The 14,153-nt window shown below is 41.6% G+C and overlaps 1 protein-coding gene across 1 annotated transcript; it reads left to right on the forward strand.

Annotated features, from left to right (window-relative positions):
- Positions 1-12,128: 12,128 nt before the first annotated feature.
- On the forward strand, positions 12,129-13,638 carry LOC141601941 (uncharacterized). The gene is made up of 3 exons (XM_074422247.1): positions 12,129-12,439; positions 12,531-12,717; positions 12,760-13,638. The coding sequence occupies exons 1-3, from the start codon at positions 12,129-12,131 to the stop codon at positions 13,636-13,638; spliced, it is 1,377 nt and encodes a 458-aa protein (XP_074278348.1).
- The last annotated feature ends 515 nt before the right edge of the window (positions 13,639-14,153 follow it).

Genomic DNA, 14,153 nt, shown 5'->3' on the forward strand with positions numbered 1-14,153 from the left:
AATTTCTCATTCTTATCAAGGAGAGCGTCATAATCAACATTAAGTCTATCAAATTTAGAGCGAATTCCAGAATAGGTGGTTGAACTAGTAACATGCATCTTTTTTATCTCATCTAGTTTCTTAGTTAAAACATGGATCTTATTAACAAGAGACTCGTTCTTGGCAGTAAGTTCAGAATGAACAGTCTGGTCGACTATTCGTTTAGTTATGTCCTTCAGGTCACGTTTTAACTAAAAGTTCTCCTCCACTATACTTTATATTTCAGATTGCATTACATAAAGATGCCTTTTTTGTTCATAACTAGTGTCCAAGGTCTCATCACGTAATCTCACAATTTTGTTCTTAGAAAAAGACCTAATTTAAACTTTGAGATCTGAGAGACTTACCTCATCTTCATATTCCCTATCAGAAGCTTCTAAGTAACCCATGAGACACCTATGAGAATCCTCATAAGTCTTGCATTGAGATCTTGGCTTGTAGGTAGATCAGAGGCAGAACTTCTCCTCGTTTCCTTCTTCAGGCGGTTCATCATCCTCTGAATCGGACTCACCCCAAACAGCAGCAATCATTGCACGTTTGTACTCTTGCTTAGACTTTTCACGTCTATCCTTAGATCTTTCTGAAGGGTTCTGTAACGATTTTCAACAGATTTGAATTACAAAATTCCCAAGACCTCATGCATGTTAAGTATTAAGATTAAATAAAAGGGGTGATTAGCAAACTTACTTAGATGCGGAAGAGCTCCAATAAGATGCTAACAATAAGAAGTATATAAAACCAAATTGTAGCTGCTTGAATAATAGTATAATCTATGAGACCGTCTCACAATAAACGCCTCAAGTGTTGCGCCTCTACTGGTATCAACACGATATGAGTATGTATGCTAGTACAAATTTAAGGGCAATTTTCTTCCCTCTTTCTCCCTTGAGATTTTTGTCTTTTTTTGAAAAACTGATCATTAAACATCTTCCCTTATATCTCTATATATAGGGAGTTCAAGGAGTATCCTAGACTATCTAGGATATGAAAAGTCTAATAGAATAATCTTTTATTATTCTTATTACCTTAAATTATATTTTCCGTATAATTAATAATACAAAACCCGTCTTTAATCAAATCCAATTACCAACCAATTAATTAACTAATCCCGTCTAAATTTTGTGTTCAAAACCCACAAACACCCATAGGAAAACACGGTCTACCCGTGTCACACACCACCCCAAAACCCGTGTGAAACACCTTCCCACGACCTCTATTAACACCAACCAGCACAACCACCGCAAGCCTCCACCACCTTGCACCCAAACCTAGCCAACCACTAGTCGAACCACCTCTTATGGCCTGTAAAGTCACGTCCTAATCACCCCTGCCACATGACATCAACAATAACACCAACAAGCCACAACATCATTAACCCGCCACCACGCAATACTAGTAGCCACCATCGTGGTCTCCCCTGACCCACGGTGGTCCCATCAGTAGCCACTCGTTCTGGGTCACGTCAAGATCAAGCCACAATGGTCCCAAGGCTAGCTAAACATGGGTTAACAACCAATTACACACAACCACCAATAATTTGTAAAACTCTGGCAACCACCGCACTGCCACCACCAGGGTCGACCAACCACCTATAAACCAACCTAACCAACCCAGGTCTGAGGCGAGTACAAGCAAAGGGTTAAAACCCGTCTTTCCCCACCACGACCAACCCGACAACAACCCACAATAACACCTTATAACCAGCCCTAGGTCGGTCAAACGTCGGTCAAGGGTGGGTCCGTTAAGGTCATGGTGGTTCACGACAAGTCTACGGTCAACGGTAGGTCACACGGTAGTTTATACGATGAATAAATTGAAGAATTACGAGATAGATTAAATTATGAGATGGTCTTACCTTGTGGCGATAATACAATATGAATCTCCTTTATTTTCTCCCTTGAGATCTCTTCTCCCTTTTTTATTAGTGAATTATTGTGTTTATGAATTCTATAAGGTCTATTGGTGGGTCTTTCTTGCTTTTATGGAAGTAGTAAGGAAGGTGGAATGAAACTTCCTAATTACTATATTATTATTAGTATTACATATTATTATTGTAGTATTGTCTTATTATTTTACTTATTGTCCAATTTCCTAGCCATACACGGCTGAACACACGCCCTATACAACAAATCCCGACTCACTATTATTTTATTATTTTATTTTCCGTCTCACCACATAATTCTCTAATTAATATGATTATTAAATGCCTTTGAAAATACATTTTAATATAATTCCACCGTCTAACTAACCATTAACCTTACCTTAAATATGGGCTATTACATGTCCGATGAAAGTGTGTCTAAAATGTGTGCAAATACCATGGACATGTCTGATGTGTGTTCAAATACCAAGGACACGTGTCGTACACGTGCCTAAATATATGAAGAATGTTAGACTCAGCTTTAAAGATGTCCGACATGTTTAGGCGCGTGTCCTACGAGTGTCTGTCGGACACAAGACAACTAGTTAAGAAGAGTGTCCGTGCTACCTAGGTGACATATAATAAATTTAGGTAAAGTGTTTTTGTTGAACTTGTTTTTTATATATTCATTAAGGAATGACAAGTCACTAAATGGTGACATGTTAATAAACGATAATGGTTACATATTCAGTTACAATGGATACATTACAAACTTGGGCGCTTTGTTACCACTAATGTATAGTGTATACTTCCTCTCATCAAAATCAAAGGTAAAACCTACCTTATTTGGTCCATCCAAACAAAACTACCCGCTTCTTTTAAGGTTAAAGATTTGACCAAAGACTCCTTATTTACCCTCTTTATTTACACCTTATGCCACTGTTTTTGTATGGCCCTCCCACCCAACTTGAGAGTGGACCTCTCTACTTTGACAAAAATACCCTTGCCAAGTCTTGTCACGATTACCAATAATCTACCATAGTCTTGACAAGGCTTTAAGTTGTGTCTTGAAAATCCAAGACTCAACTTAAGACTTAGTGTGAGTCTTTGTGGACATGGGCCACTATAGATACCCAGTATCTGCACTTCCAAAAATGATCGGACTATAACGTGTTTTTGATATGCGTGCGTGGATTGGCTATACATGAGACGGTTTATTGCACTACTCGGATATGAAAAATGATTTCAAAAGTTTTCTAACTTCATTTGCATTAAAATAACACTATTTAGAGTTAAAACCGTCTTCGGATCAAAAACCGACTCAGAAACCCACAACTCGAGTCAACCTGAGTCAACCCGAGTCAACCTAAATCCCGAATGTCAAAAATAATGCCATGAATGCCTTTATCAGGTCATTTCCATTAAAATGACCCTAATTAGAGTCAAAACCGACACCGGGCCAAAAACCGACTCAGAAACCCGCAACTCGAGTCAACCTGAGTCAAACCAAGTCAAACCAAATCTCGAATGTCGAAAATAATGCTATGAATGTATTTATCATGTCATTTCCATTAAAATGACCCTAATTAGAGTCAAAACCGACACTGAGGCAAAAACCGACTCGAAATTCAAATCCCGACTCACACGGGTCAACCCGAGTCAAAGACACAAAATACCTACCCGAAATATCACCCAAGAGGAAGCTGACACGGCTAAGAAACCATCAAAGACCACAAATCACAACCAATAAAACATTGGTTATAACAAATGGAAAATCCAAATTTGCGAAAAGGACAATACACCCATTTGTATCACAAGGTAGCTCGCGCCTAAAGCAGGTGTCTGCTTAGCCTCTAAGCAAACTCAACCAACCTACCTCCCCACATTTCTCTATAAATACCAACCTTCACACACCACAATTCTCACACGAGAGTCCGTCCCCTCCTTCTCCCTTAAACTTCTAGACCCGACTTCCTAAGTCACAAAATCGACACGTGTTTACGACCTACCGATCGTAAACACAAGCCTTACACATTTTGTTTGGTACCGTCGTCGTGCATTCGACCGACCCATTTGACCAACTCAATTCATAAATCAACATGTTTTAATTGACATATTTTCAACTCATTTTCAAAACAAAATCCTTTTTTAAGGCACACTTTTAAACTTCTTTGATCGCGATTAGTCAAAACGAGAAAACCGTCTCTAAAGTCGTCTACTTCTCAAACATCAATACACGTAAGTTTGAGGGTGTAAATATCTCACTTATTTTATGTCTCTACTGTTTTTATGAGTTTATGAGCATGAACAATGCATAACACGATTCAAATATAGGTTAGACGAGCCAAAACCGAGTTTTGGCCCGAGTCAGAAGCCCTTTGCTATGCAAAGAGGCTCGCGCCTCTTGTGGGTTCTCGGGTCAGACTCAAACGTGTTTGTTCTCGTCTTTCCTCTTTATTTCATTTATTATTTGCAATCGGTTTTACCATTTCAAATGTTTCAAATCATTTTTATGACAAACGTTTTAGCCACAAATTGTAATCACCCTTGGTTCCATATACCATGACGGTTTAATCCGTGACTCGGTGATATTAATTGGTTAATTACATTTTAAAGGAATTTGTTTTCTTTTATTTACCATTTTAATTCATTTTTATGATAAAACATATTTTAACCATTACAAAAATCATCCTTGGTTCCTTATACCATGACGGTTTATTCCGTGACTCGATGATATTATTGGTTAATTACATTTTAATGGGTATTTTAACCCCATTTTATTTTATTTACCATTTTTCTCATTTGTTTACATTTGTAAATATATTAGTCATAATTCATAATCATCCTTGGTTCTTTATACCATGTCGGTTTAATCCGAGTACGATGACAAACTTGACTAATTACAAATAAATGAACTTAACATATTTAGTTCAAATCAATCATTTTACATTTTTATTTGTAAACTATGCTTTTCAAACATGAAAATCCGACAAAGAATATTACTAACATAATAGTAATTATTCCGAGTCGTGCAAATCATACTTGAAAATCATTAATCACAAAAAACAGTTTTAAAAAACCTTTTTAACAACCAGGAGATGCCCCTTGGGTCGGCTCATGACTCGCGCCCCAAGGTAGCTCCTGTTTTCATATTTTAAAACCAAGGCAGAGCCACTTCCCTCGCCAATAGGCTCGCGTCCCAATGGGGCTGCCTGGCACTGTTCTGTCTCATTTTGATACTTTTCTAGGACAATCCTGATTACGGTTAATCCGAATACATGACGGATCAGATTGACAAGCTTATGTTTTTACACTTTGTCATTTGACACCCTTTTTCCATAAATGGATCGTGTTAAGCATCATAACCCGAACTTGGTAAATGGATGTTTAATTTTCGTTTTCACATGCAAATCAATCTAAATCCAACTTTGACACCAATTTCTTGGTACATGTATAAACAACCGACTTAGGAAATATTCACATGTTAGGTTAAGACTTTTGGATGTGCATTCATGCATTAAAACCGTTTTATCAACTCTTGCACTTAAACAACCACGATCGATCAGTAGAGGCCGCTAACGCAGGCGGGATTGGGTGTCCGATTAAAGGGCTTCCCAATACGTACCCTCACCTCTTACTCAGAAACTTTGGATAGTGGACGACCTTATCCAGGGCGTACGAGAGTCATTCTAGAGATAGGATGCTAAAGAGGGACGATTACTTATCTTTAGTACCTATGTCAAACACTTCTTTGTGCTTCATTTGACCGAGGTATAAAGTGGATTCGAACGGGTTCCAAGCATCCCACAAATGCTAGGTGGCGACTCCGAACATCTCTAATCGTTTCGAGACCCTTGCCGAGACGAAACCGACCGATCTAAAACGATCCGGTCGAAAGCATATTTTTACGCCGCCGAGCGTGGCTTTCAAAAGACCGTTGTATGTCCACAGATCGGCTGGGCGTACAGGTGGGCCCATGTCCACAGATTGGCGACTCCGGTGGGGATAGCTAGGACACTTGTGTCTTTGTGATCCTTAGAGGTGAAACTCGAACAAGGTCGTGGTTAAAGTGCATTAATTGATATTATGGTCATAAGTCGGGTTCCTTGTCCGGGCCCACAACCTAACACTTATCGACCAATTGGCTCGTCTCGTCGGCGTGAGTTTTCTCATCCCCACGTTTCGAATCCCAATTGAGTCAAGCATACCATTGACGTTACGTATTTTTGTTTCGTCAAAGAGCTTTCATCACCTTCGAGTACGAGGCTAGGGCACCCTCCTTACACATTTTGTTTAGATTGGTGTCCCTCTCGAAAATCGGGGTTTGATTGTGACACCCCGCGATAAAGCGGAAAATATAACTTATAAATTCAAGCGGAAAAAGGGAATTTTTGAAACTTTTAAAATTTAAAACGCGGTTTTCTTTAAATACAAAACACAAATAAAGAATGCGGAAATAAAGATTAAAATTATACAAACATGATAATCAAGGTGAGGGAAAATATATCCCTCGAATGACGATACAACGAAAGGTGAGTATAAACAATCCTAATAAACCAACTTTTAGGCCAAAGTGCTCGCTAGCTCACACATGTCTTCACCCCGTGAATGCACCACTAATACTTGTCATTCATGTAAACATGAACGCCACAGTCAGTGGGGAGTAACTCAAGGTTCTCCCAGCCACAAAATGTCAAAACGAACATAACAAGGAACTAAAACAGGTAAGTCATATAAGAATAATAAGATGCATACAAAAGATAAGAATATCAAGTTTATATGTAAACATGGCAAATAATTGAGATGGAACAAGATAGACCAACATTAGCATAATAAAGATTTAATTTAACTGATCATGTGAGACAATTAAATAATATGAAAGACAAGAATACGGTCATTTATACAAAAGCACGCATTTCAAGGAAATACAACATAGATATGAGATTAGAATCCGAATCATGTGAAACAGTTAGGTAACGGATCAACCAATACAAATTACAAGAACAGAAATTGTAGCCATTACTTGGAAAACCACTTAGCAAACATTGCACGGGACGTGGCTACTAATGTCACATTCATACTTATGGCTTGCATCTCACCATAAGAACGGATGGGAACATCAATCCCGACGATCATATCGCAACTAGAGGGCTTATAGCTCACCCCTAGTATCCGATAGGACCAAGACAAACAACACAAGGCATCACTCTTACCTTGAAAGACAAATACCAATATCTATAACCAAGCAAGACCTTTACTACTCATATATCAATATATAATTCCCCTGGTAGGACAACAATGGCACTCCCAAGACTCAATCCTAGTCTAAATCTGGTCAGACTCTCGAGGCAGAACGGTCCCCGATTCGACATGCGGCAGAACAGTCCGCATCTAAGACTCGATCGACAGAACGGAAGTCGAGAACCCACAATCGGCAGGACAGTCCGAAAGAGGCGGAAAATATGAGCTAAACCCGTAATCGGCAGGACAGTCCGAAAGAGGCGTAAAGATAAGTCAAGCAGTACGGTATAGCATAAAGGCATTATCAAGAATACGACTCAACCAAGTGATACGAATCAACTTGGAAAGAGACTACTACATGTAATGAACCGATGATAATCCAAGTGAGACATTTCGTGCCAAATCCTAATCATGAATATGAATAAGTAACCCATTTCCTCAATATTTGTCACTTGAGTAAAAATGTAAAAAATGAAAATGAACCATTTATAATAGCAGAACAAGCATTCAATTATATATGACTCAAATGTAAGATAAACTATTTACAATTCACTAGGCATGAACAATTAAATCGGACTCATATTTAAATGGAAGCATGTCATTACGTATACAAATGAGATAATTAATAACTGTATTGCACAATTATAAATCTTGTGAGAAGGATATCAAAATGAGCGATATTTAACGAATTTCGTTATATAAAACACGAAACGGAAATCCAAATATTTCAAAGAAACCAACTAGTGCTAAAACATTTCCAATCCACAAAGGACTAGCTGGGCAGCCCTTACCCGGCCTCAACACCCGACCATACACGGCCTCACAACAACCCCGGTCACTAGTACTCACTACCCTAAAACAACCACCATTCAACCCTTACCCAACCCCTATAACCATCTAAACAAACATCCCAAAACAACCACCCGATAACCGTGTCAAGCAACTCAATGCTTCTACCTAAACCGTGCCACCTTAGCCAAAACAAGACACGTTTAAGACAAGTCTTTATGCGCATGAACAAGACGTAAAATTTACCTTACAACCTCATGTATACATACAACCAGATTCTATCCGAAAGAACTTGGTTTTGCAGTCTCTAACTAGCCTATTTCAGCGTATGAGAACGGCTCCCTCACGAGCTATACGAAGACCATACTTGAGACCAGATTAAGACGGAAACTGCTAAAGAGATTACGACCCGAATCAAACCCTTATGCACACAGCCAAGCCACCCACGACAGTCTAAACACAGCCCACAAAACAACCCCCAAAACAGACCAGAACAGACCCGAAAATAGCATTATACGGACCACCATCACAAGCAACTCAAAACAAATTCTAAAATGCAGACAACCCATCTCCAAGACTCGACCCGTACTCGTCTCAAACCTGCCCAGAAAACCCGCCTAAAACAAGGCTCACAGACTCCCCCTGTCTCGGTTTTAACCTCGGAACATAGCAGTCCATTCCACTCGAATGAAAACAGAATTAAAAGATATAGTTGAGTCGGACGTATGCACAACTCCAAACGTGAATAGCCACCACAAATTGCCACCACCAGGCTCGACCCAAAAACCAGAAAAAAAGAGCTGCAAAACACCCGTCTAACTGAGTCAAAAACTGAGTTCGCGCAAGCAGAGCGTATGACAGAACACGGGCTCAACACAAACCATTCCAAACACCAATACGAGGCGATATTTACCATACAAACGAAAAAAAATTCAAAGAATTAAACTTTATCCGAAAAGAACATATAAAACGACACAGCAAGACGGAATTTCGACATTTGTCGAGTAACCTATCACCGTTACCTTAAACGCTCCTTATTCTTCGAATAAACGGTCTCCAAAGCTTGAGTCTTCCACCGGGTCTTCGAAACCTTCAACAAGGAGCAAGAAAACGAAGAGATTGAGGCAAAAATCGAAACTTTTATAAGACGGCGAGATTCGAAACCATCACAAAAACGAGTCTTTCTTACCTTAAAAGAACGAGGAAGGGGCGAGGAAGCTAATGGTACAAAAATAATGGAGTTTGGTTGAGAAACGAAGGCGGGATCGGAGTTTGAAGGGTCGACTGTAATACTCCGTATTTTATATCGCTAATTGAGTCGAGTTAATTGTTTAGTCGTATTGATATCGTAAGATCGAGTTATTCGTAAACTTGTTGAGACGCGTTTAACTGAACGAAGTCACGTTAGCTAGTCCATTTACCAACCACGCTGACCCATGACACTTACCCGTTTACCCAAGCACGTTTACCCATGACCCATTTACCGTCTAACCTAATTTTTAACCTAATTTTACCCTAACACTACATAACCCTTATCTCACCCGCCTCCCTCAATTCGACGGAACGCTTTTTCAGATTCACGCAAAACGAGAGAGAGAGAGTGAGAGAGGAAGGCGACGGCATAGCAAGGAACGCTTTAGGGTGGTTGTCGACGTCTGTAGGCGACCCTGGTGGTTGTTGTGGTGGCATAAAAGTTATGTGCGCAACTCTCCCTTCTATTTTCGCTATTTCTGTCGGGTTTTGGTTGCTGTTGCGTGTCTTAGGGAGGCGATGCTGGTGATTGTTGACGGGGTAAGGGAGTCGTGTGGTATGTGTCGAGTGTGGTGGTGGTTGTTAGGGAAGCTTTAGGCGGTGGTAGTGGCAGAGAGAGGCGGCAGCGACATAGGGTAACAAACGGGTTAAATGCGGGTTTTCAGGCGGGTTTAGACGGTTAGGTTTGGGGTGGCGCCACCGTGGACTCGGGGGAGGTCTAAACGACGGCGCCACGGCGTCTGTGTGCGTTGTTTGACGGCGAGCAGAGTGGTGGTGGTAGGATAGGGTCTTTGTTGACGACGGTGGTGGGCGAGGGGTTGTGTGGGTGGTCATGGGTGGCAACCACGGGCGGTGGAGTGAACTAGGGGGATTTCGTGGCCTCGGTTCGACTCACCGGCGGAGTCGAACCCGGTGGGGCGGTAGTAGGAACCCGTGTCGACCCGGTGTCGACCCGGCGGTATCACGGTGGAAAGGTGGCGCGTGGGAGTTGGGGATCGGGTTGGAAGTCGTGGGTTGGGCGTGTTGTTTAGTCGTTTTTGATTCGTTTTCTTTATTATTTAAGTTATCGTAGTTAGTTAGTTAATTTAACTCCCGAGTTATTTAAAATAATTAGAGACGGGTTTTGAGTTGGGTTTGTTAAAATGGAAAAGCTGCTATATCGGGAAAGTTTCCATTTAAGGAAACTTTCCATTTTAAGAAGTTTCTATTTTTAGTAACTTTCTATTTTGGGAACGGGAATAGTTTAAGTAATTGTTTATCATTTATTTATCTTTCAGAGGGCGAATTTGTTGTGGAATATTACTGAGCACCCGACTATTTGACTGCAGTACTGAGGTAGGGGAATACACTGATTGAGTTCTTACGATTATAAAGAGTTGGCATGTTCGGTGATTATATGACATATCTGATTATCTTATTTATCTTGTTGAGCATTATTATTTCATACGTTTCATACATTGCATTTGCATCGGAGTTGGAGTTGGAGGAGATGAGATTATTGCGATTAAGGCCCGGCGGGTTCTGCGGACTTGCCCTGGTGTCCTCGTGTTTAGCCGGTATATCGACGACGGTCGATTGATATAGTCTGCGGGGATCGGTATGGTGGGCGTTCGGGGATGTGTGTGGTGGAGTTGAGAATGGAGGATTATAGCATTGCATTCTTTATTTATATCGTATTACCTACTCAACCTCGCGGTTGACCACCCGTGTATTCATGTACGCTGTGATGATCTATTTACTTGGGAGCGATTGACAGTTGTTGAGACATCCGAGCCGGCGGGGAGAGAGCATGGATCAACTGACTTAGAGCTAGCCCACTTTTATTTCCGTTTAGCTATCAGACTTTATTTCCAGTTTTGAGACATGTTCCATTTCAGTTGTAAACATTTATAAACTTTTAATTTAAAGTACTGTTTATCTTTCCCTTTGTTATCTACTGCCTCGGGTTTCCGAGATGGTAACACCCTTCTTTATCTGAGGAGTCCTAGTCCAGGCCCTTAAATAAATGGGGGTGTTACAAAGTGGTATCAGAGCGAACGATCCTCAGGCCTAAACCAATGAATCCAATTAATATAGGAAGAGTCTAAATAAAATGAACCCCGGGATAGAACTGTTAGGAGCACACTAAAGGTAAGGGATGAGTTAGGGGCCCCCTCACACCGAACCATTGGCCCTCTCAGTTTGACCCGGGAACCCTGGGTGTAAATGAGAGAAAGGGTAGAAAAGTTGCATGATGTTGAGTATGAATTCATATATCGTTGCCTAAGTGTTAACTGATTGATATATTAATTGTTGCATAAAAGAGTTGATGGGAGGTTGTGGCATAATACTTTGCATGTTTAAAAGTTGATTCATACTTATATCTCTATAAAGTTTGTGTTAGAAGACTATGTCTAGTGATATGCGGTGATATGATCCCTAAACGATGCTAGGTAGACAAGTAGGGTAAGAAGTGATAGAATTGGCGAGAGTTGCCAAGGTGATTTTGTGTTGCAGCTAATTCCTAAAATTTTCTTATAGTCATGCCTCCAAGAAGGAACACGGCTGTAAACATCACCCAGGCAGAGTTAGATCAGTTACTGGTAGAGAATGAGGCCCTAAAGGCCAAAAGAATTGACCCTGCTAAGATGAGTACAATAGTGGCGAGGCATAACCCTACCATTTTCACTGGAGAGGGGGAACCTCACTTGCTGGGAGATTGGTGTCGGGAGTTCACCAACCTATTTGAGCTGATAGCTTATCCTGAAGAGCTGCAAGTAGACCAGGCTGCCCACTACCTCAGGGCCACAGCTGGGGAATGGTGGACTAGGAACAAGGCGGAGATCCGACATATTGCTAGGGATATTGAGGAAGGATACGTGTCTTGGTTGGAATTTCAAGCGATACTGACGGACCGTTCATGCCGAGTTCGAAAGCTAAGCTAAGGGAGGAGTTCGATACGTTTAAGATGACAGAGGACATGACGGTGGACACATACCATAGGAAGTTCCGACTGTTGGCTTCATATATCGATGAATTTGCTAAGAACGAGACCATGCTGGCTATAAGGTTTGAGAGGGGACTGGCGGTGGATATCAAGAAGAGGCTCACGGCAGCTCCACCTACCACCGTTCAGGACATCTACCTGAGGGCTGGTGCTGCTGAGAGGCTCTCCGAGCAGATCAAGGAGGATAAGAAAGGAAAAGCTGAGAAGAGGAAGCCGGAAACTGCGTCGGTGATAATACATCGGGGCCAAGAAGTCGAATTCGGGCAAGTTCGGTGGGTACTCCACCAATAGTGCTCCTGGGGGGATGAGGAATCAAAGCAGAGGCAGTTACAGAGGTGCTAGTATTGGAGGTAATGCGCCCAGGGTCACCTGTTATGGCTGTGGAAAGTTGGGACACAAGAAGTGGGAATGCAGAAGTTCTGGAGGAAACCAAGTTGGGGGTTTCCGGACACCTACATCTGGATACAGCGGATCTCGTACAGCGGGATCAGGGTACAACAACTACCGTGCTCCTAACACGGCTATGGAGGAGGTGCCCGATCCGGGGCAAGTAACGATTATCAAGGAAGCTACAACAACTATCGAACCGTAGCCAAGAAAACCAGCCAAATGGGGTGGTAACTTCCAGAGGAACCAGAACGAGGGGAACAAGCAACCCAATACCGCTTCATCGAGTCAGTCTGGAGCTAAGTCCAGTGGCAAGCTCTTTGCCATGGGAAAGGAAGCAGCAAAGGAGGATGCCCATGTCGTGACTGGTACATTTCTTGTCAATTCTAAACCCACATTCGTGTTATTCGATTCTGGCGCCACACATTCATTCATATCTAGGGAGCATGTTAGAGCCTTGAACCTTACTGCTTATGATAGAGTCGTTGATTCTGTTATAGTACCCTCGGGAGAGTCTGTGCCTTGTGATAGAATCTATACTAGTGTACCTATTCAGATTGGGGAGGTTGTCTTTCACTGTGACCTTATGGAGTTTCCATTGGGTGGTTTCGAGGTGATTCTAGGGATGGATTGGTTGGGAAAGTACAAAGCTTTCATTGACTGTTACCAAAAGAAAATATCACTGAAAGGACCTAAGGGAGTCAGAGTAACCTACAAGGGATACATGGTCAAACCCAAAGTCAAATTTATTTCTGTAAATACCTTAAAATCGAGTCTGAGGAAGAGAGACCAGTTGATCTTGTGTCAGATGTGGGATAGAGAGTCTGAGACCCCTAGGATTTCTGACATGCCTGTGGTGAGAGACTTTGAGAGGATATTTCCGGAAGAGATTCCTGGGCTACCACCTAAGCGCGACGTTGACTTTTCCATTGATCTAAAGCCGGGAGCTGGGCCTATTTCTAAGCCACCATATCGTATGGGACCGAAAGAGATGGAGGAATTGAAGAAGAAATTGGATGAATTGGCTGAGAAGGGATATATTCGACACCTGTGCTATTTGTCAAGAAAAAGGATGGAAGTTTGAGGCTGTGTGTGGATTACCGAGAGTTGAATAATGTGACTATCAAAAATCGTTATCCTTTGCCAAGGATCGATGATCTGTTTAACCAACTGAGTGGAGCTGGAGTGTTCTCGAAGATTGATCTGAGGTCGGGTTATCACCAACTGAGGATAAAGAACGAGGATATTCCTAAGACTGCATTCAGAACCAGATATGGACACTATGAGTTCGTGGTCATGCCCTTCGGATTGACCAACGCACCAGCTGTGTTTATGGACCTATTGAATCGGGTGTTCAGTCCTTATCTGGACAAGTTCGTGGTTGTATTCATTGATGATATATTGGTTTACTCCAAGAATGAGAAGAGCACGAGGAACATCTGAGGATAGTGTTGAGAACTTTGGCAGAGAATCAGTTGTATGCCAAATTGAGTAAGTGCGAGTTCTGGTTGAAGAAAGTTGCCTTTCTGGGGCATGTGATTTCCAAGGAAGGGGTGTCAGTGGATCCTAGCAAGATCGAGGCTGTGACTAGATGGCAGA

Source organism: Silene latifolia, chromosome 9 (genome assembly GCF_048544455.1).
Source record: "Silene latifolia isolate original U9 population chromosome 9, ASM4854445v1, whole genome shotgun sequence".
Taxonomy (NCBI): Eukaryota; Viridiplantae; Streptophyta; class Magnoliopsida; order Caryophyllales; family Caryophyllaceae; genus Silene; species Silene latifolia.